Source organism: Phaseolus vulgaris, chromosome 3 (assembly GCF_051622355.1).
Source record: "Phaseolus vulgaris cultivar YP4 chromosome 3, ASM5162235v1, whole genome shotgun sequence".
NCBI lineage: Eukaryota > Viridiplantae > Streptophyta > Magnoliopsida > Fabales > Fabaceae > Phaseolus > Phaseolus vulgaris.
In genome coordinates, this window is record NC_143500.1 from 34,352,494 (window position 1) to 34,375,877 (window position 23,384).

General features: G+C 32.7%; 2 protein-coding genes across 2 annotated transcripts; both read right to left on the reverse strand.

Annotated features, from left to right (window-relative positions):
* Positions 1 to 3,596: 3,596 nt before the first annotated feature.
* On the reverse strand, positions 3,597 to 8,288 carry LOC137807153 (oligouridylate-binding protein 1). Its single transcript, XM_068607634.2, has 12 exons — positions 7,901 to 8,288; positions 7,459 to 7,520; positions 7,071 to 7,173; positions 6,755 to 6,831; positions 6,616 to 6,677; positions 6,432 to 6,519; positions 6,200 to 6,275; positions 6,069 to 6,099; positions 5,327 to 5,446; positions 4,801 to 4,886; positions 4,448 to 4,621; positions 3,597 to 4,114 (listed from the first exon to the last, which is right to left on the reverse strand). Exons 1-12 carry the CDS (start codon positions 7,979 to 7,981, stop codon positions 3,839 to 3,841), a joined length of 1,236 nt encoding a protein of 411 aa, XP_068463735.1. The 5' UTR covers positions 7,982 to 8,288; the 3' UTR covers positions 3,597 to 3,838.
* Positions 8,289 to 20,654: 12,366 nt separating this feature from the next.
* LOC137807154 (protein TIFY 10A) lies at positions 20,655 to 22,955 on the reverse strand. The gene is made up of 5 exons (XM_068607635.1): positions 22,505 to 22,955; positions 21,903 to 22,047; positions 21,581 to 21,783; positions 21,420 to 21,477; positions 20,655 to 20,991 (listed from the first exon to the last, which is right to left on the reverse strand). The coding sequence occupies exons 1-5, from the start codon at positions 22,671 to 22,673 to the stop codon at positions 20,880 to 20,882; spliced, it is 687 nt and encodes a 228-aa protein (XP_068463736.1). The 5' UTR covers positions 22,674 to 22,955; the 3' UTR covers positions 20,655 to 20,879.
* Between the last annotated feature and the right edge of the window lie 429 nt (positions 22,956 to 23,384).

Sequence of the window (23,384 nt, forward strand, 5' to 3'; positions counted from 1 at the left end):
CTTGATGACTAGCCTTAGAATCTTTTAGTTTCTTCTTGGTAGAGGAAAAATCCTCCTCCACACCAGTTTTATGCTTGGAGAGCTCTTGGTTATGATCTTCAAGCTCCTTAATCTGGTCTCCCATTTCCTGGATCTAGGCGGAAGCCTTAACGGCTTTTCTCATAGCTCCACCTCAAGGATGTGTAATGGACATGTAGCGAGCCATCATGATCACAGCTGAATCCACACTCACAATGGGACCAAGATTATTTAACACTTCGACATCATAGAGACCAGGGAATGGGTTACATAGTGATCGTGCATGTTCACGTGCCACAACGAGTTTGAGCGGGGTGCCGAGGTGGAGGTATGGTTCAACTAGGGAATCAAACTATCTCGACTCATAATGTTCAGGAGTGACGTGTTGTCTAGGGTAGCGTGTGGAGGATAGGGAGGCTGGTTCTGAGGTGGACAACTCTTGACTTGAGAAGAAGGCTTAGAAGAGTTAGGTATTGTCACAGGGCTACCCGAAGGGCAAACCTGGTCGGGGGGCTTGACAGAGTCGAGGATGCTCCCCCTTTTAGTACTTTGGTTTTCTTTGAAGGGTTAAGGTAAGCCAAAACCTCCTTGCTTCGGGAAGGAGCACTTATCTGAGCTCGTAGAGCCTTATAGTCAAAATCCTTGCCCATGAGCTCTGCATAAAAATTGAAGAGATCAGACAAACAAGCAATGAGACTCAACCCTTGCCCTTGAAGACCTTGGCGGGGTCCTCAACCTTAGGAACTCTTCATAGAGCTCGACTATTGATAGGTCGGGAAAGACTCTTGAAAAGGGCTATGTCTAGCTTTTCTTCCTTGTTAAGAAGGTACTCAGCTTTGGACTTGAAATTGCAAGGCCTCTACCAATATAAGGGGAATTTGGTGGAACCATCCACGTGATAAAATATCCTCTTCCGGGGATCCTCATGACTGAAAACCTTAAAAAAACAGTTCTTGAAGCCTTTAAAAGATGAGGAATAAACGGTGAAGAGGGACCCATGTTGGACGCCATTCAAAGACACCCAACGAACCTGGGCACCATGCTTCAGTTGATAGAAATACATAAACTTATTTACAGTGGGCTGTATATACAGATATTCACTCAACAGCTAAAACAATTTCAGAAAAACCTAGCTATTGGGATGGAGTTAGTTGGGGGCAACGTTCATAATCAACAACATTCCACTTTCAAAGGGTGTTAGTGGAAAGGTGATTGTCAGCTTTTTGAAGAAATATTCCTACACATAAGAAAAACTTGGATTGTTGTTTAGAGGGCCCAGGTAAACCCTATCTTCATCAGTGCAAGCTTCTGCCTTAATGAATCTCTTCGTCTTCTCGATACCAATATTATAGGTGCTGACAAGCTCCTCCACAAGTCGTTGGGAGGTGAACTCGGAGGGGTACGCGTGTACCTCACTAAAGACCCAGAGCTAACTCCCGTAACGTATAGAGGGAAACGTATCCCTATGCTTTTTGGGAGCCTCATTGGGATTGGCTACTTGTTTGGAGGACTCCCTCTTTCCAGGGTTCCTCACGAAGATGGAGGTAATGGGAGGTTGCATTGAAGCGTAAACCTCCTCCAAACAGTTGGAAAGGGTCTGACTCGACAAAGATGAAGAATCACTATCTACCTGGTCGGGTATGTGAAGAAAAGAAGAAAAGCTACCAGTAGAAGCAGATGATATAGAGTAGGAAGCCATGAGATGCGTGCCTAGAAGCAAAAGTTTGAACCTTGTGGAGGAGCATGAAGGGGATGATCAAAAAAGCTCGTGGCGATAAAAGGTGTTAATGAACCAAGGGACCGGAAAGTCAGAAATGCAAAACGACATTTTCTTTGAAAGATTTCAAAGGAAGATTCTAGGAAATACAAAATATAGGAAATTAAGGAGACGTGACAGCAATTGTCATGTCAATGATGCACTGTCGTGGAAAAGGAACCACCGAAAGGAAAAGGGTTTAAATTCCATTTTCTTTTATTATTACTTTTAGAAATATAAAAACTGAAGGGGCAGAAACGATTTACTTGATTCATTTTATGTTGACCTCATTTAAGCACAAACAGGTTAACTCAGTAACTCGTTTGCCCTCAGCTTCCTTATCAACTAATAATCACTTTAGTCTCCAAGCTGGGGGCTTGTGTACTTGGCCGCCTTTAGGTCAAAAACGGATAACAACTCAAGGTGACTGCCCGATTTCGTAACCGAGTTGTTACCTGCCATTAATGATCATCATAGGAAAAACGGCCTAATCAATTAGCCTTAAATAATGAACGACTATTTATAAAACAAAAACAATGAATAATATTTATATGACTAATCCAAAGGACTCATAAGAATTCACTCACAAGATATTACTTAATTAAACTATAAATACTTACTTTCCATGAAGTACAATCTATCTTATCTCATCATACTCTTAACTCTTACTACGAAGAATTTGTTATCTTTGCGCTTCTACTGACTTCATTTTCGAAAAGTAATTTTTAGGTCTTCTCATTGGAGACAACCTAAAAACTAGTTCCCTTAATAACATTCTAACCTCGCCAAATTACACTCCCAAATTTATTAAAAAAAACTATATATCAAAAATATTACTTTGTGGGCATTTAATATTCTGGGCATATAACACGTTCAGTATCAATAAAAATGAAGAAACTCCACGTGCATTGAGAATAACTTTTTAAGGTTCTCATAAATACATTTTTTTCGTCCAATGTTTCTTGTCATCTCATTTGCAAAACTTTCTATATGGGTTTGTGATATATATACTAGTTAATACTCATAACACACATAAAGATAATAACCAGAAATCTGTTTCACAAAGGAAGTCAAATAACTTTCATTAAAATTTTAACATTTATTTATAACATGACATTGTATAAACTATTTACTTAAAATACTTATAGAACATTAATGAAACCATTTTTTTACAACAATTAGTATCTTTGTTGTACAATACTTACAGTCAGATTTGATCGAAATTATTGCACTTAAAACTATTGAACTTGTCATTAAATCTAATTCTAACTGACTACACTAAAATAAACACGGCCTAATCTGTAGAATGAATCTAACAATCTATTTTCTTGTGCTTGGTTTCCATACAAAATGGGAAAACATTGCACTGAATTTTAATAACTTTATCCGAAAGTTTGACCAAAATCAATGATAGACATTGTAACTTAAGCCAATTATACATATTTAGATGTATACTTTATTTTAAATTATTGCTTCTTTTGTGTCCAAAATGGTTAAATTTTTGTACTTAACTTCATTTTGAAAGATGATTAGCTTACTTTTGTGAACAAACTCTAAGAGCATCATTTCCACTCACCAAAATATAAAAGATACACAATTTGGTCAAATAACATTTGCATGTCGATAAATTAAAAGAAAAATTGCCAGACTAATTACATTTTCAAACATAAGAATTCTTTGCATGTTGATAAACAAGTCAAACAAGCAATTAGCTAGTCTTAAATTATCTGGTACCTTAAAAGGGGGAGGGTGGATTATGGGAGGTTTGAAGACAGAATTACATAACTAAGTAAAGTCTAATAGCTCCCAATCCGCACAAAGGTTAACGAACAGTACAATCATGGAATGATCGTCATTAGAAGATACAAGACACACCATTCATGCACGCAGTGGTAGCATTACAAGTGTACCAACCATAAATAAGAACAAAAGAAAATTTTGGAGGATAAAGTTAGAAAAGCAGACAAGGAGGTGGAAGAAATAAACGGGTATTGTAGAACTGTTCTTCGGTTTAACAGAGTTTAATCCTCCCTTTTTTTATCTCAGGGAGTTACACAACACATTTTACTGATAGTACATAAGGTGCTGGGTGGTCGCAACATTCTGAAACCTTGCATCATAACCAGCCCCTGGAGCACCCATTCCCATGGCTACCTGTTTTAGGGCATGTTGTCCTTGCTGATGCAGAAGGGCATGTGCACCACCCATTTTACTCAAAGCCATTTGGCGTTCATATGCTGCAAGACTAGCAAGAGAAAAGCCCGGCATATTTGCAGAAGTAGGTGGGGGAAGAGGAGTAGAGGCTGTTCCTGGAGGAGTAGGTTTGCTACCCCATGAACACTGTAAAACATCAATTGACATTAGTAGATACATTTCCAGAGCCTTCTGATAGGAGCTCGAAAGATCAAATTATATATGGTCGAGAATACGATGTAAGATCTTAGAGAACAAGGGATTCTGTGGACTTCTGAGAAATATAAATAGATTGTCGGCGTTTTACATGATTTAAAAAAAAAATCACAGATGACATCAAATTCCAGTGTAATTATGCCGACTCTCCTTTTTTTCCATTGGAACCCTCAACGAAGAGAATTCGCCGTATGAAATGCCATAATAATACACAGCTCACAACAATACTAGAATTCAACATACAAATATCCTGCAAATTCATACCTTGATAGGTTTGCCAAAGAGAATTCGAGCATTACCCATCTGTATAGCAAGAGCTGCTTCAGCATGGGTACTATATCTCACAAACCCAAAACCTTTGTCTCGTTGCACCCTAACATCTTCAATAGTTCCGGCACCAAGAGAATGAAAATGGTGATGGAGATCAACAGAAGTGACCTGCAGTTTCACATCCTAAAATTGAGGGCTACTACAAAGCCATTTCACAACAAATAGAATGTACAGGACTAAGCTATACATATATATTAATGTAGTACTTAAATATTCTCCATCTATGCACAAAGCTATAAATTGCCAATATAAAAAGGTAAAAAGTCTCAGGAAAACATAATCCTTGCCTCAGGAGCAAGATTGCCAACATAAACAGTGGTATATTGAGGATTCTTCTCAGGAGCGTCATCATTGGTTATTTCCTGACCTTCTTCTACAAAAAGAAAAAAATAGAAACGCAACCATAAGTAAAGATCATTCCCTAAACAAAATCTACAATCACGCCATTATTTATGATCAACTGATGGAAAAGTATAAATATAACAGTGAAAGATACAAATATTTGTAAAATGTCAATCATGATGCACATATAGAAGATAAAGAAAAATATATTATCAGCTTCTTGAAAAATATAATATTTGAAATAAACTTTCAGGTCAGATAGCATGGGTTTAACATTTACTTCCAATTCAAATAATATAAAATAAAGAATCAGTAAATGTTTCCACCAGAAAATATTATTGATTTCCTATGTACATGATAAAAACATTAGAATTCAATTGACTCCAAAACAACCGCAAACCAAAAAAATGTAAAAGGTAAATGAGGAGTCACGATAAAAGGAAGTGTAGTACGGTAAACTTATAATCTCACCTGACGTTCCATTAGTCAACTCCACGACACTTTTGGAATCCAAACTCTGCTTTTCATCACTTGAACTGGCCCCTTTGGTTGCCCAATTACAACGAATCTGTCTACTTCCAAGCCATTTTCCTGAGTAGTGGAGGGGGAATTAAAATTAAAAATTAAGATAAAATTGAAACACCAAATCTAATACAATTGGCACATCTAATGCAAATAACAAGGTTATCAGAGGCAGAAGGCCAAAATTTTGCAATATAAACACACACCTTTGCAGCCTATGACACCACTATTTGGAGAAATTCCTATAACACTGGCCAAAAAGTGCTTTATGTAGGCATTATGGTGGCACAAGAACAAAGTTATTAAACAATGATTAATAAGAAACACAAATTGATGAAACAGCAATTTAATGGGTCAAATATCCCGTGGAAATTTATGTTTGAGGATTTTATACCAAAATGGTTATTTGATCTGCAGAAATGATAACACCCCGTTATCAGATCCCCATATATAATGTTTTAACTACATAACAGGAATCATGTGCCTTTTAGACTCATTTTTTAAAAATGAAAATAACTGCAAGATATGGTTATTGCAAGCTTTAAACAATTTTCAGATTATACAAAGTAGAAAAAATATAATATAGTAACAAATATTTGATTGCCGTATACATACTTCACAACATTCAATCATACATCAGACAAAGAAAGTTAAAAAAAAAACTAGTCTTTACATAACCAAATGATCTTACCAGTCAAATCATTTATAGCACTTTGAGCATCCTGATAAATTGAATCACATAACCAAACATCCCAAAATTAGAACAAAAAACACCAAAGACTGTAAGTTAACAAATGTACAAATAAGGCAATGATTTCATGCCTGCTGATTCCGAAAAGAAACAAATCCAAATCCCCTGGAACGGCCTGTCTTCTGATCCCACATTACCCTTGCATCACTGTAACCAAAATACCAAAATTCTCATCATCATATTACAAATATGCATTGATTTACATATACATTCAGGAATATGCACTTCTCAAAAAATATCTCTACTAAACCACAAAACACACAAGCAATGAGAAGGAAAATAGAAGGGTACATAAACACTTACGAACAACTAGGATATACAGAGAAGCAAGCATACAATGTCGCATCTGTGACCTCAGGACTGAGGTCACCAACAAAAATATTAAAGTGACCTGAATCCAAAATGAAGAGAAAAATGTCAATTTCCCTTTCTATAAAACAAAGCACAATAAAATCACCTCAGAGTACATGATCAGCAAGAACATAACCTGAGGTATCCTCTCTCTGGCTGCTAGCATAAGCCCAGTTAACCTTAATAGGCTGCCCAAAACTGCAGGCCATGTGTTTATGTTAAAAGATTAAATTCATAAAACTTGTACTATAACTAAAAAATACGATCCCACATACATATTCCTTCCATTGAGAGTTACAATAGCAAATGCAGCAGAACTGCGATCAAAGTAGTCCACAAAACCATAGGATGACTGCAGAAGACAAAATAATGCAGAGATCATCATGATTGAAAATTGAAATGACACAGGGAAAAGCATATATAACAAGCAAAAACATATACCTATCATCTAGCCAAATACCTTTTGGTGAATATACTACTTGTCATGCACTACAAGAAGCTAAAGGGAATCATGAACTCTACCATACATTATCAATCCTTCACTTTATCCTCTATTTGAAGATAACATTATATAGTGAGAACAAAGCTGACCTTCTCTTTCCTAATGAGTTTGCATCCTTCAAGGGCGCCTGCAGCCGAAAAAAGCTCTTGAAGAAGGGGTTCTGTAACCTGGGGATGAATGTTGCCGACATAACTGCATATCCTCAAAAGTGGTTAGATATTTAAAATGAAACAAACCAAGCAAAAGATTAAGTCAATAAGCCCGAGGACAAACGAATTGGATTCACTTGCAACAAAAAACAGAGACCAACAGATGAAATTAAAAAAAAAATCAAGCTAAGTATAATCTCTTAGGCAATGAAGTCAACAAATTAAATAAGGCACCTAAAGTGGAAAAAATGACTAAACCAAAATAAACAAACAACAGCTGAAGATATTAATTTAAAAAAATTAAAATAAAACGTCTATTAACACTCACACACTGCGGCAAGTACTCGAATCAAAGCCAGGTGGCAGATTTCCACTCAAGATAGGCTCTATCTGCAAAATAAAAATGTAAAAAGACAAAGAAAAAAAAGGGAAAAAAGAGTTCCTAAAAGCAAAATTATACACTCACCTCTCAACTAATCTAATCAAACAAAAAGCGTTTACAAACCATAGAAATACCTAATGTCTCAACTAGTAAACAAAACATCAAAACGACAAAAAAAAATTTGCACCACTAAAATCACTAGTATATATATCTAGCAAAAAAAAACTGCTAATTATGATTAGCAGGAAATTGAAGAGCACGCAGTAATCAATGATACAAGAAGATAAATACTGGGGAGAATTAAGCTGAAAATATGAAGAATAAGCAGTATGGAGAAAGATAAAAAAAAAAAAAGTGAAAATTAAAGGAAGAGAAGGAAAAGAGGAACCTGAGGAGGAGTAAGGAGAGCGGGGTGGTGGTAGAGAGAGGGTTGCATCATGGCATGCTGTCTTAACCTCTGTTGCTGCATCTTGAATTCTAGGGTTAGGGTTGCAGAGGAAGAGAAGATGGGGATTGAAAGGAAATGGAAGGAAAACTGAAAAAGAAGAGAAAGAGAAAAAAAAAGAAAATGAAAGGAAAAATAAAAGGGAAAAAGAAAAGAAAAAGAAAAACCCTCGAAAGAGAGGGGAAAGGAAAGAAGAGAGACAAACGAAAAACGAAGAAGGATGGTACACTGGATTTGGAGGGACCTAGTCTCACACACTCTTCCCCTTTAAAGCCTATGTTTAAACCTCTTCCAAAAATACTAATTAATTAATACAACAGATAAGCTATTCAGAGGACCACCCTACATTTTGCTTCCAGATATACGCTTATGGGCTTCTCTTCCTAAGACCATAACTCAACAAGCCCAATTAAAACCCTTTTTCTTCCTACACCTACGATATTTCTTCCTGCACCACCACCGTTCTGGAAAAATAGTGATTCCGGAATTTTGAAACCAAATTAGGTTCCCAAACAGAACTCCCTCCAACACTGAATTATAAAAACCATCTCCACAATTTATTGAGCATATATTCCAAAAGACAACTTGATCGTGGAATATATGTTTCAGTCCAACGTATTTGTTCCAAAAATGTTTTCCAAACACGTGTTCAATTATGAATTATTATAAATAATTTCAGATATAATTTTTTTATTGGTTTATATAAAAAGTCTTGTACTAATAATATATGTTAATTAAATTTTTTTATATAACTTAAAGCATTAAAATTAACTAATGATAAATAGAAATATAACTCAATGAATTTGGCTACATGTAGTAGAATAATATATTAGTGGAAAATCTCATGGTTCGTTCTTGTAGTGTGAAAACATAGGCAAATTTTTAATTTCAACAATATTTTTTGAGTAGGTTAGAGAATGTGGTGATTTTTTTCTTTCATTTTAAGTGGTGATAATTGTTATTTTAAGTGGTGATAATTGTTTGTGTTGGTTGACGATGAAAGTTGGTTGTTGAGATAAGTTTTATAGTTTTTTTATTTGTGGTGACCTTTTCCTGTTTGCTTTTTTTTAAAGTCACAAAATAAATAAATAAATAAAGGTGAAAAAATGCAGTATAAAACTAAAAAAAAATTATCTTCACACTAAAATGTCGAATATAATGAATCTTATTACCAACTGTCTCACACACTCAAATGATAAAATTGATCTCTCAAACATTGCAGCTGAAAAATAATGAAAGTGTTACAATTGAAAGGAAGGTATGGGAGTAATACAACTGAGATTATCTAAAAATGTGAGATTATACTTTATTTTAAAAAGATGAAAATCAATTTTTCATAATTATTATGAAGAAAAGGGGAAGGTATAAAAGTGGAACAAGAATTTGTCAAAAACATATTAAATTAATAAGAATTAGAGCTGGATAAATAGATGTACCTGTTTGTTAAAGTTCTTACACGGATAAGTTTGCATTATAAAAGGACAATTTCCTCCTCCACCTCTATAAATTTTTTATTTCCAAAACTATCATTTGTTTAGGCATGAAAACACTAGTACAATACTTGAAATGAAAAAGTAAACGTTTTGTAATTACCTCAACATTCATGAAAATGGCAAACAAACCTTGAAATAATGTTGCACTGCTATACTACATTGAAACAATGTCTCACCAATAACTCATAGATATTACTACTTACCAGTTACAACTACTCTCAACTCCCCTGAACTTTTTAATGAACCAAAAAGAAAAACTACTTACAACTTTTAACACATCAGAGAAATTTAAAAATAAGTAGTAGTGTTAAAAAAAAAGCTATAAACGTATCCACATAATTTAATATAATGATCAAATAAAGTGTTAAAAAAAAAGTTCATTGTGCTAAAATGTCTCAATTTCAGCTTTATTTAGTAGCCTTATAAAAAGAGTGTATAAATTACAGTTAAAAAGGTGGAATGTTTTTCAATATTTTAGAAATTATGAAGTAAAAACCTTAATTTATATGGACTAAGTAACTACTTGTTTCAACTTGTAATTTAAATAAATATTTTGTTTACAGCTTACACATTCAACTTAATCATTTAATTTAGCGTAGCATGCAGGATGATAAACAATTAACCTAGCAACTAACACCTAAGCAATGGTTTTTTTTTATAATTAATTAAAGTAAAAAAAGAAGAGTGGTTTTGGTTGGGTTGTTAGATACGCGTTAATTAATTCTGCAAGCAACCTAAATCAATTGTTTTTTATTTGAGAGACGTGTTCATCTCTCTTATACTCACCAGTTTTGTTTTGATTAGAGAGTAAGAAGTTAAGAGTGTAGCAGTTGAAATGTAAGAATTTGAGAAGAAAGTCTAAAGAAAATTGAGATTATTTGGATTGTGATTTGTTAGAATGAATGTGTAAGAAAAATTTATTTAAATAAGTGAATGACGTAATGGTTGTAAGTATAATTTGAATTATTTTTAAAGATGTAAATGGTAAGATTACAAATATACTCTTGTGTATAAAAAAAAAGAAAAAATAATTAATTTTGTACATATTTTAGTTAATTAAAATAATATGTAAATTTATAATTATAAATAAAAGAATAAAAAGAATATAAATAAAAGTAAAATAAATAAATTAATTAAAAATTTAAATATAATTATATTATTTTTTATTTTATTAATTTAAATTAATTTTGTTAGTTAAATTAATGTATTTAAATAATTTTAATATTATTTATGGTTATTTATTTTATATTATATATATTAAATTATGTTATTATATATATTAAACAAAATCAAAATTAATAAAAAAACACAATATTATTAAAAAAACATTGCAGTAACTAATTCACGTATAAACAACCTACTCCAAATCAATATTCCACCATCATAACTCATTAAAATACAAAAATAAATTTATAATTATTGTATCAGTTTTACGACTTAATTTCCTATCTAGCACCATTTACACTTTTATTTTCCTATCTAACACCATTTTTTTTTATTTCTCTATCTAGCACTCTTTTGTTTTTATTTCCCTATCTAATACCATTTCAAAAATAAATAAATTAAAAAAATTGATAATTTTAATTTTAAATGCATTAAAAAAATAAATGCTTAAAATGTTTAAAATAGTTAGAAATATAATTAATGAATAAAGAAATGAGTTTTACAAAATAAAAAAAAATTAATAAATTAAAAATGTTTAGTTTAAAATTATTTTTTTAAGAAAGAAAATAAAAACTTAAACCCTACAACAACATAAAAGTTGAATCTATAAACATAAATTAGTATTTATTTTATTATTATTGTTGATGTAATCATGTTAATTTTAAGTAAAAAATAGATGACATAATTATAAAAAAAAGTCAATTAGTATTAATTAGTAGTGGACACACAATAATATTGAAGTGTCTAACCTAAATGCAAAAATCCTAAAAAAAACTAATGCAAATGTTACACTTAATGCTTAAAAATGAGAAGAAAAAAAAAATAAGTGTAAAAAATAAAAACAACAACAATAAAAATAAAAACAAAAATAAATAAAGAATGACAGAAAAAAATAACTAAAAACATAAAAGATATAAAATAAAGGCAAAACAAAATAAGATAAAAATATAAGATATAAAAAAACATCAAAACAAGATAAAGATAAGAGATATAAAACAATACTAAATAAGTATATGTTGATCATAAAAAGGAAAATAAATGAGAGATGATCATTCGTTTAATATTCTCTTCAATGGAACATTAAATAGTTTGTGCGAAATGAAACATAATTAATGACGAGAAGTAGACAATCCAGTAATGTTGGGACATGTTCTTTTTGTATGTCTTGTGTTTGACAATATAAACATTTTTTTTGTTCGATCATGTTGTTTTCTTATGTCCATATCAGTCCTTATTCGACTTGACTTAGGCCTCCCCTTTGAGGTTCTTTTCATGTCGGGACTTGAACATAATATTTGACCAGTGTATGCAAGTCGATACTCTTCATTTCTGCGTTCACCAAATATTCTTTCGTAAACATGAAATACTTGTTGCAATGTTGCTGTTTTTATTTTCTATATTTTTTTATTTTTACATTTTTTTTTTCTTCTCGTCTTTAAGTATTTTGCATTAGTTTTTTTTAGGATTTTGCATTTAGGGTAGACACTTCAATATTATTTGTGTGTCCACTACTAATTAATACTAATTGACTTTGGTTTTTTATAATTATGTCATGTATTTTTTTTTACTTGAAATTAACATGATTACATTATCAATAATAGTAAAAATAAATACTAATTTATGTTTCTAGATTCAACTTTTACGTTGTTGTAGGATTTAATTTTTTATTTTCTTCATTCTTAAAAAAAATAAATTAAACTAAAAATTTTTAATTTATTACTTTTTTATTTTTATTTTGTAAAAATTCATTTCTTTATTCATTAATTATATTTCTAACTATTTTAAACATTAAAAATATTTATTTTTTTAATGCATTCAAAATTAAAATTATCATTTTTCTAAAATGGTGGTAAATAGGGAAATAAAAACAAAAGGGTGTTAAATAGGGAAATAAAAACAAAAGGGTGTTAGATGGGGAAATAAAAGTGTAAATGGTGCTAGATAGGGAATTGAATCCAGTTTTACACGACTTCAAGAGTGAAAATAAACTGCACGTGCACAACAAAAAGTGAGGACAAATTAGTATTTGAGATGTTCATGGACTTTCCTTGTCTCCACTATCCATCTTCGCATCCCACAAAGGATATCAAAATCCTATCATCCCGTATCCCCGCTTCCAATTATTCGCATATCTGCGGATGCAAACACATTTCATCATGTAAGTTTCTCTTCGCCAACAATGTATAAGTGGAAACAAACAAAGCATAAGGGACTGGTTCAATCCTCCACTCTCCTAAACAAGACTATGCAATTTAAGAATATTTTTCAACTTACTCTATACTTTTCGGTTAATTTTAGTGAAATATATTATTAAGTGAAATTTAAGCCTAACCTAATCTTATAAATCGGTTCATAATATAAGGTTTATATCTATTTATATATTATGAAATATTTTTATTTCTAGTCGTTGTATGTGAGATCTTTAATACACTCCCTCGCGTTGAACCTGTCAACTTTCGCGTTGAACCTGTCAACTTTCGCGTTGAGACCTGTCAACTTGCACGTGAGACTATATATTTATGAGTAATGCAATAGCATTCTGATTAACTAGCTCAAAATATTACATTTGGACACACTTATATACTATGAAATATTGTTATCCTTAAGTGGTTCATCTTATTTATTTATTCTTTTTGCTAATTAAAAAAAAGTGTATACAATACTATAAAATAAATAATATAATGATATTGTGTACACTAAATTAAATAATCTTTATTAAATATTATTAGTGGAAAAAAGTCCTTTTGTATCTTTATATTTTTTTTAAAAAATACTAGTTAAATAAAAGTAATAGTTAGTGATTTGTAGTATGCAATTATTTTTAAGATATAAGTAGTTTATACTTTTTCTTTTTTATAATATTAAAATATAATTAAAAATAAAATAGGAGTATGAAATGTGTATACTAAAATCCTTTTATATATTGTTATATGTTCTTACAAGTCTAGAAGCAAGCAACTTCTTCTCTCTAAACCTCTCGACTTCACGATCTCTTGGTTCGAGCTTGGCCTCTCGACTACTCCATCTACTAATTTGGGCTTTGAGTAATTCTTGAATGTAGGATGTGGGCTCTCATTTATTGAATTCGATCAATTTGCACTCTCGGTCTCGGATTTTAGGGTCAGCTCTCGGGTTGGTGGGTGTACCTGCAAGGGGTTCCGATGATAAAGTCAGAATCAGTTTTAGTTGATTATCAGATAAAATTCACTATACTTACCTTTTGGGTTGATCACCTATTTATAGTACTCCCATATTGGGATTTATATCCGATCAGGCTTTTACTCTTCGTACCTTATATTTATTAAACCTACTACACATTTTTTGACCTATTTAATGGGCTTTGCTACAATACTTTACTATTTAATTATTTATTCATTTTTGCTTAGTTTTCAACCTTAATATCAGTATTTCAACCTTTCGGCCATTCGGCCTAAACAATATACTAGCCCCCCTAGGCATAAGGAATTTAAAAAGACGAAATGCCTATTAAAGAAGACGAAATGTTACTTGAAATGCTTATCATATTTTTTTTGAAATGATTTTGATTTTGGCATTTATGAGATTATGTATATTAAATGCACTTTTGTATGAAACTATTGCATCATTTCGCGTGTGTCACACTTTCTGTGTCATTGATGTGAAAGCTTATCAATCATTGATCTTTGGATGCATTCAAATTCAACGATCGTGATGTAGTGAGGAAAGGGTTTAGAAATCGTATAAATACTTGTTCTCAAATGGTATACCCCACTACTTCTACTAATTTTGTATTTTTGTGTCCGAGAGATATTCACAACCATTCCTAAAAGGTATTAAGTCTTTCTCAAGCTCTGTTTTCGATTTTAATGAGATTTTGAGATTTTTTAGCACGAGCAATGGGGCAATCGGGAGAGTGATTGAGAAAATTAGAGACATTCAACTGCTTCATCGACTATTGTGTCTCTTGTAAAGGTTGAAGCTACCTTATATGTTGGTGATGCTGTTTTTGAGCCTCCTAAGAAAAGTAGGAAAAGAGACAAGAGTAGTAGGCGGTCTCATTCTTCACCACGACGTCATCGTTGGTGCCGACAACTCTTTTGAACCTTTTTAGAGGCTATTTTCGATGTTTCTAAGAGTTTTTTCACACTAACTTAGATGGACCATCTCGACATATGTTTCGATCAACAAATGTTTCTTCTCTGAAGGATTCAACCATCGAGCGTGCCACTTGATCTTTATTAATTGCAAAAAGACTTAGAGAAGAAATTGTTAATGGTGTCTCAACCATTGAATTTGAAAATGTGAAAAAGGAGTTGGGGGGAGTCTAGAAAAGCCTTGAATCCGCTCTTGAAGCTAACCTGACCTTGACCAATCAAATTAAAGAACTCTCGGAAGACCATTCACACTATGAAGCTGAAAAAAAGTCTTTAAAGGTTGAAATTGTTGGTTTAACTATCGAAATGTTATCGTTTCAAGGTGAAATCCAAAGGTTGAAGGGAGGTCTAGTTAATGTCGAAAAGATAAATCAATTAGACGTTAAAATAAGTAAGCTAGAGAAAGACGTAACAAAGGCTCAGAACTTTGTTGTTGATCAACAAACACTAGGTTTTTCCAAAGCTTTTCAACAAGCCAAGTATTTTTACAAGATTCCTTTGGATGAAGAAAATTTTGATGTGGGCAAGGATTTGTATTCCTTATGATGAAGCACCGAAAGAAGAAACTACAAATGGATATGACAATGTTGATGTTCAATGACTTAGTTTTAATTTCTTTTTGCTTTTTATAATACCTCCCGGTCATTAGTTACTAGTTTTGTATGTTTCGGTTTGACTTTTGTCTGTCACTTTTTAACTTATTAGACTTAATATAATAATTTCAGCGTCATTATTTTGTTATTATCAACCTTTCGACCATCCAGTATGATCAACATATAAAACAATTTATGTGAAAATGACTAACTGTTTTAACAAAATATGTTTGTGGTTTTTTATACCTCTGGAGGTTTTCGACCTATGATAAAAAAAATAGTTAAAGATGGTTAAATGTTCTAAAACCTTTCAACCTCTCGATCATTTGACATTTTCAGCGTATCGACTTATGATAAAATAAATCATGTAAAGATGGTTAAATGGTTTTTAACCTTTCGACTTTTCGGCACTTCCTAGGCTGAGAGGTTTGAATTAGATGAACTATACTATCGAGAGGGATTCACCTAAAGTGAAAACTTCTAGGTCGAGAGGTTTCAATTAGATGAAATATCGAGAATTTTTCTTCATATGAATAACTTCTTGATTAAGTAGTTCGATCTTGGACAAGAACCTTTTTACACATGAGAAATCATCCTTGACCGAAAGATTTTATATACAATGATTGATTCTTGACATTACACACAACTCTTAACTAAAATAAAATTTCAAGTGGCTTGTATTCCATGTTCTCGGTATTGCTTTTCCATCTAGTGTTTCCAATCTATAAGCTCCATTTTGTAAATTTTCAACTATTTTGAACGGGCATTCCCAATTTGGTGCTAATTTTCCTTGAGTTGAAACTTTTCTTGCTTTAGTTCTCATTCTCCATATTAAATCTCCTTTGTTAAAAACTCTCGACTTGACTTTTGCATGCTATTCTCTTCACTGCCTCCTCTCTTATTTTTGCCTTCTCTCAAATTTATGTTCTTAAACATTCGTTATTAAATCTTCTATTTGTTTTCTCAAGGTTGGTTCACTTACTTCAATTAGTATCATGGCATCAGTACCATATGTGAGGTTGAATGTAGTTTCTCCAATTGTTGTTTGCGACGTGCATCTATATGCCCATAGTATCTGAGGTAGCTTCTCGACCCATAGTCCCTTTGCATTTCCAAGTTTTCTTTTCAACTGGTTGAGAATGATTTTGTTGGTGAACTTTGCTTGCCCATTTTTTTGGATGTTCAACCGAAGTTGTTATAAACTTAACTCCTAAATTTGCATAAAATTCCATATGTTTTTTTATCAGTAAATTGTCGGCCATTGTCAGTTATTATAGCATGTGGGATACCAAATCTACAAATTATATTTTTCCACACAAATGTTTGAACTTGTTGAGCAATTATTTCTTATGAGAACTTTGTAAAGTAATCTACTGCAACGACCAAAACCTTCGTTTATCCTCTTCCTAAAGGGAATGAGCCTAGAATGTCCATACCCCACTTTACAAACGACCATGGCAAAACAATTCCTTGTAAGTCTTGAAATGGTATGTGATTAAGATTACCAAACTCTTGACAGTTCTTACAAGATTTGACATATTCATTACAATCTTCTCGTATTGTCAGCCAATAATGTCTGGCACGCAAAATCTTTATTGACATTGTTCGCGCACCACAGTGTAGTCCACAAAGTCCCTCATGAAGCATTCAGATAACATACTTAGCCTGTTCTTAAGAAAGACAGTTTAATAGTGGAATGTCCCCTCTTGTATAACTCATCTCCTATTATAACGAATTTGGCGGCTTTTCTTGCAATTTTGACATCATTTTCAACACCTTGCTCTTGATTCTTGATTACTTCTTTATAAAATGTGATCCAATCATCTTTTGTTGTTGTAATTGCCTAACACTCTTTTACTCCAACTGTCAGACTATTCATGGTCTGTTATATAATTGAATTATGCTGAGTCTACCTTCATTGATTTGCCAGTTTGGACAATGAATCCGCTCTTGAGTTATGTTCTCTTGGAATGTGCTCAAGTTCAGCCTTACTAAAGCTCTGCATGATATTTAAAACTTTATGATAATGTCTTAGTAACAAATGATCTTTTACCTGATACTCACCTTTTATACATCCCACTGTTAGTTGGGAATCACTTTTGCAAAATAACCTTCAGGGCTCCCATGTCTCTGGCGAGAATTAAACCTGCAATAATCTTCATATTCAGCTTGATTATTTGAAGTTTTGAATTCAAATTTCAAAGTCATCTCTAATTGAAGATGTTTCGGTCCTTCTAGTACAATTTATGCTCCGCTTCCTTTTGTTTGACGATCCATCAACATATATAATCCATGTTTCTTGCTCGAATGTTGTTGTCGATAGTTGGATAATGAAATTTGCAAGAGATTGTGCTTTGATTGTTCCTCTCGGTTCATATCTGATTCCAAACTCTGAAAGCTCTACTGATCATGCCACCATTCTACCTGCAAGTTCTAGTTTTCTTAAAATTTTTGCTATCAGACAGTCGGTCCTCATAATTATCTGATGATTATGAAAATATGGTTGAAGGCGTCTTGTCGTATACACGATGGTGAGGGCTATCTTTTCAAGTAACTAGTATCTAGTTTCAACATTTTGTAGGGAAGTGCTCACGAAGTATATCGTTTTTTGCTCTGGGAATTCTTGGATTAAGGCTGCTCCTATGACTTCTTGTGAGGTTGCTAGGTATACGATGATGGGCTGGGATGACACTGGTTTAACTAGGATTGGATGTTCAACTATAATTTTTTTGATTATGGAGAAGGTTTGTTCACATTGCTCATTCCATTTTGAAGGCTTATGCTTTTATCAACAACTTTATTATTAACTTTGATCTCTAGACAAGCATTGGAAAAAATATCACCAAGGCATTCAGTCTTCATACCAACCTTTGTACCACCTTTAAATTCGTTGGACTTCTCATGTTCAAAATGGCTTCAAATTTATCTGGATTTGCCTCAATGCCTCTGTTAGTCAGCATGAACCCTAAAATTTTTCCTCCTCTCATCCCAAAAACACACTTTCCAGGATTCAATCGTAGATCATACTTTCTTATTTTTGCAAACACTTCTTCAAGATCTTTCACATGTTCATCCACCATACATGACTTAACAAGGGGCTCTGATGATAAAGTCAGAATCGATTTTAGTTGATTATCATATAAAGTTCACTCTACTTACCTATTTGGTTGATCACCTTGATAGTTGTCATTTTGCTGTCAAATTAATATGATTCTAGCGTATACTTGTCCAACACTAGAGAGATGATAGTATAAAAGTGGTCAGATGACCCCAAGTCGTCTCCCAACGAATCCAATAGTAAAATCAGTAGATCAGTGTTTAGAATTTATCTACAAGCAATAAAAGTTAGTAATAACAATAATAATAAAAAGGGGGTTAGATAGTTGTGCAGAAAAATATAAAAGAGATTAAAATAACAAATAAAAAGCTGTTGATCCCAAGTTCTTCCACCATTGAATTCTTCACAGGTTCTCTAAAGATTAATCCTTTCTCAATCCTCCAACAGAGCTAAACCAGATTGAACATGCGCCGATATGATTCAATTGAAACTCACCAGTAAAACATGCGTCTACTAGTTTAATCAATACCCACTTTGTTCCATGCGTATACTCCATGGGAATGCTTACCTCCTCTCTCTTGAATCATGCGCCCAAGAAATTAATTAGAACAATGAGAACTAACTAAGAAACCAAAGTTTAAGATAAGGAAGACTCTCAATCATGCGTTCAAGTACAACATCTCACAAAAACTAGTTTTTCAGAAGATTAGACAATAAAAACAACTGCTATAAAGAATTGAAAAATGAAACTTTTATTGAACAAAACCTCAGAACTCAATGGAGAATTACAAAAGAATCAACCAAAAAGGTTTAACCTTCCATGCGGAGGCAAAACAAAAGAATTACTAAGAAGAAAATAAACTAAGAAAACCCTATGAAGCTCTCTCTTTCTACTTGATGCTTGTGTCCTTTTATAGGCTTTTCTACTCCAAGGATCTTGGGAAAATATTGCAGTTTAGATTTTTTAAACAGTTTCTACTTTCCATAATTCTTTTTATTTTGCAGAAGATTTGCTTCCAATTCTATTTCTGGAATCTTGTAGCTTTTATTTTCTCTTTCTTCTCTTCAGAATATTTTTTCTGTTTTGATTCAAGAAACAACTTGGACTTTTGCATATTTGACCCATTCACAAAGGTAGATGCTTCCTCCGGATAATTTACTCTAAAAACACAAAATTAACAATAATAATAGTTAAGGCCCAAATAAACCCAATTATAAGAATATTAATTAAAACAATAGATTTATTTATTATTATAGTCCAATAATCTATTAATAAGGCTAGTGAGTGAATAAATATATGCTCATCACACCTATTTATAGTACTCCCTTATTGGGCTTTAGATCCAATTGGACTTTTACTTTTCGTACCTTATATATATTAAACATACTACACGTATTTGGATCTATTTAATGGGTTTTGCTACACTACTTTACTATTTAATTACTTATTCATTTTTGCTTAGTTTTCAATCTTATTGTCGACCTTTCAACCTTTTGGTCATTCAGCCTAGACATTACATTATAGATTAGTATTATTATTGTAAATAAATTAAGATTATACTTTTACATATATATATATATTAATATGATAATAATTATTGTTATTATATAAGCCATGTTTGAAATATTTTATTTTTATTCTAACTATTGTGATTATATTTAAATTTTAACTGTAATAATATTTATAATTATTGCTCTTGAAAATCAATGTATAAATTATAGTCAATAAAGGTTTAATTCATGGTAATATTTTAAGAAAGCATTAGGAAGTTACAAGGAATGTGCTATATAATGTGGTGTGTGTGTATATATCCAATTTAACCCAATTTAATGTCTAGCTGTGAAATTAAGTAATTAGGAAATATTCAAAGTTTTGGATTTGGGGGATCAATATCTTAGGGGCATGAAAGAATGCACAAAGAAATAAACTACTCAATACAAAACCCAAGTGGTAGGCACTGTTTTAATTTGTGCTTTATTTTGAGATGTGTTGATCTCTTTTGGTTACAAATTAATGTGGTATTAGTATAAATGATTTAATTAAAAGTGTTCAATAGTTTTTTTTTATCAAATGATAACTTTCGTAAGTTTGTTTGTGAAATTTAAAGGATTTAAAATACTTATTTTGTAGCATAAATAATTTTTTTATAATAATAATAAAAATTAATTCTACACTATCCTACTTTAATTCTGATCATTATTATGTTATTTTTGGCTGTAAATTTCGATGGCTAAGAGATTGTTACAAATAGGAAATTTATCAAAACCAAGTACCTTGCAATAAAAAAAAATGACAATAGTGAAGACAGGATTCTGAAATACTACTCAGAGCAAATATTAAGCTTCACCTAATACTTTACTACTGTTCCTAATGTTAGTTTTGTCGTAGTCAAAGTAGTGTGGAAACAAACACCACCAAGAGCTAGCAAATCAAATAAAGAAGAAAAAAATGGTTAAATCTACTTAAAACTGCAATTCCCCTCAGATTTGTTTTGATGGAACACCAAATCCAAGCCATGGCATGGATTCTGCGGCGAGCTTATTTGGAGCAGAGTTGGGTTTGTTTATTTGATATGGCGCATTGGCAGAAATTCTGCAAACACAGTAGAAAAGAACACAAATTAATGGACCAGGCCAAAACAACTTAACATCAACAATTGCAGCATGAAAAGAGTAAATTCAATTTGCACAGTGCACTAGATTAGTTTATTCTTTGTCACGAAAATTGACACATCTGTTTTCCATAAAACAAAAACCAGACAATACATTACATTAATTCCTCATTTACTATGAAAAAAGGTTTCAGATGTTCACTATTGATAGCGACTGTTTCAAATTCAAATAATCAATCCATAATAGAAGCTTAAAAGTTTAGTTTTTGAATTCTATAAAGAAGAAATGAATTATGCACACACTGATACAATTTTGGATCAATTCATTTTTATTTCTTATTTTTATGGAAAAAAAAGCACAAGGGCCTAAATCAAACGATATTTGCTTATTTCAATTCAAGAGTCTTACCTATGTTTCCTCTTCTCGAAAAAACGATGAAGTGAAACTTTCCTCGCAATTGGAAGACCTACATAGAAATAAAAATTATGATCAGAACAAAAGGTTTATATAGAATTGATTAGCTTTGGCCATCACAAAATAGCAGAGATCAAAAGTAAAAGAAAGTATACCACGAACAATTGCCATGGAGGATGGTTGGTTTCTAGTGTGAGCATATGCATGGTAGTTTGGGCTTTGGGACATTCCCTTCCTGGCCAGTGACATTATCTCCTCCATTTTTTCAGGGGGAAAATCATTAAACACAACCACTTGTCCAGCATAAAAGATTGTCATCTGAGAAGCTTTAGGCTCCTTCTCCACAGGCTTGAAACCACTGTGGATCATTACAAAAAACCAGAACACTTATTAAGTATCCACTCATGATTCATTAATTTGGTTGCACACAAAAGGGAACTTCACTTGAGAACTAATTAAACTAGCACAGCAACACACCTTGATTTATTAAGCTCTGAGTAGTGAGGATATGCACGCGAGGGAGAGAGGAAATCCACAGCAGCAGAAGGGTTCCGTTGTGTCAAAATGGTGGGAAACAACTCCATGGTTGTTGCAGGGTGACACGATGTTTCAGAAGGAGAAGCTGTGAAACACGGAGGATCAGGAACTCATGCACAAAACACGCAAGGAACACACATGCTACAGTTCTGTTACATAGCCATATCCACACCATTTATTTATTTTATTTTTCTTTTAATTGTATTAGAGAAATACCCTTAACATTTCAAGGAGAAAAATCAGGGACAGTTAAAACACATTTGCTTCACGTTTTTTTATCTTCTCATCTTCCCTCTCACGCTACCTTTTTTGCTCTCCGGAAAGGAAGGGAAATTTGGACACCATGACTCATACTGGTCCCGTTTTTACACTATCCAATATTCCTCGAGCAATTAAATACGGTTACAAACATTGAACCCAACCCAGGTTTAACTCCAAGAATTAAAAAAATAATAATCCTAACCCACGGTTTCACGAATAAGGGAAATAATAACAATAATAAATAATTTAGGGCTAATTGGGAAATAAAATGAAATTCATACCGTTTGCTTCGACGGTGCATGTCATTCCGAGGGTAAGGTCTCCGAAGGTACCGTTTTCCTTGAGGTATTGGCTCAATAGACTGCAAGTCTGAGAGAACGTGGACTTCTCCGACGACGAATTCGCCGTCTGGTTGCCGGAAAATCCTGAATACTCCGACGAGGTCGACATTTTAGCCGTGGAGAGAAAAATCAAGGCAGCAGTGAAACAGAAATCCGATATAGGAAGAATCAGAATGGTTGCTCGCAAACGTGGTTTAAGAACACAGAGAGATGACGAGAAAAACGAGACGAAGTTGATGCAAGTCGTTGATGTTGGTGCGGAAGGGTTTGTTGTGTTATATATATATATATATGGTGGTGAGAATTTTTAATTTAAGGAGGAGGGAAAATGAGATTGGAGCACGAGGAATAAATGGGTGTTTTTTTATTTATATTTTTTTAATGCTTTGGTTCTTTACTTGGTTGCCTCCTATGACCTACAACCTTGCGTTGCACCTTCTCGGAGTGGACTTTGACATTGCTGATATTATTTATTTATTTATGGTATTGTTAAGAGTGGTTTGGACCACGTGGTGTTTGCGTTGGTGACGCGGCAGCGGCAAAGTTTGTTGTTGCTATGCAAGTGCGTGGTTGGAACGGGCTGGGCTGGGCCCGGGCTTTCTTTGAAGTTGCGTGGGCCAGTGTAATTAATGGCGATACCCTACTTTATTGTTTTCTGACATTGTGAAACAGGAAGGAACAGCTCACACCAGAGGCAAGGATCATATGAACAAACTGTGTGTTCAATTATTATACGGACTATATATTATATTATATATTATAACTCAGAAATACTACGTACTCAATCTTATGTGTTGCTGGTGTCGATTTTAATATCACT

Coding starts and splice junctions, on each gene's coding strand:
- LOC137807153 (XM_068607634.2), bottom strand. CDS start 7,981: ATGCAGCAACAGAGGTTAAGACAGCATGCCATGATGCAACCCTCTCTC. Junction 6,678..6,754: donor ACTCTCAATGGAAGGAATAT/GTATGTGGGATC, acceptor CATGGCCTGCAG/TTTTGGGCAGCCTATTAAGG. Junction 4,622..4,800: donor TTGGCAATCTTGCTCCTGAG/GCAAGGATTATG, acceptor GTGAAACTGCAG/GTCACTTCTGTTGATCTCCA.
- LOC137807154 (XM_068607635.1), bottom strand. CDS start 22,673: ATGTCGACCTCGTCGGAGTATTCAGGATTTTCCGGCAACCAGACGGCG. Junction 22,048..22,504: donor ATGCACCGTCGAAGCAAACG/GTATGAATTTCA, acceptor CGTGTTTCACAG/CTTCTCCTTCTGAAACATCG. Junction 21,784..21,902: donor TCAGAGCTTAATAAATCAAG/GTGTGTTGCTGT, acceptor AATGATCCACAG/TGGTTTCAAGCCTGTGGAGA.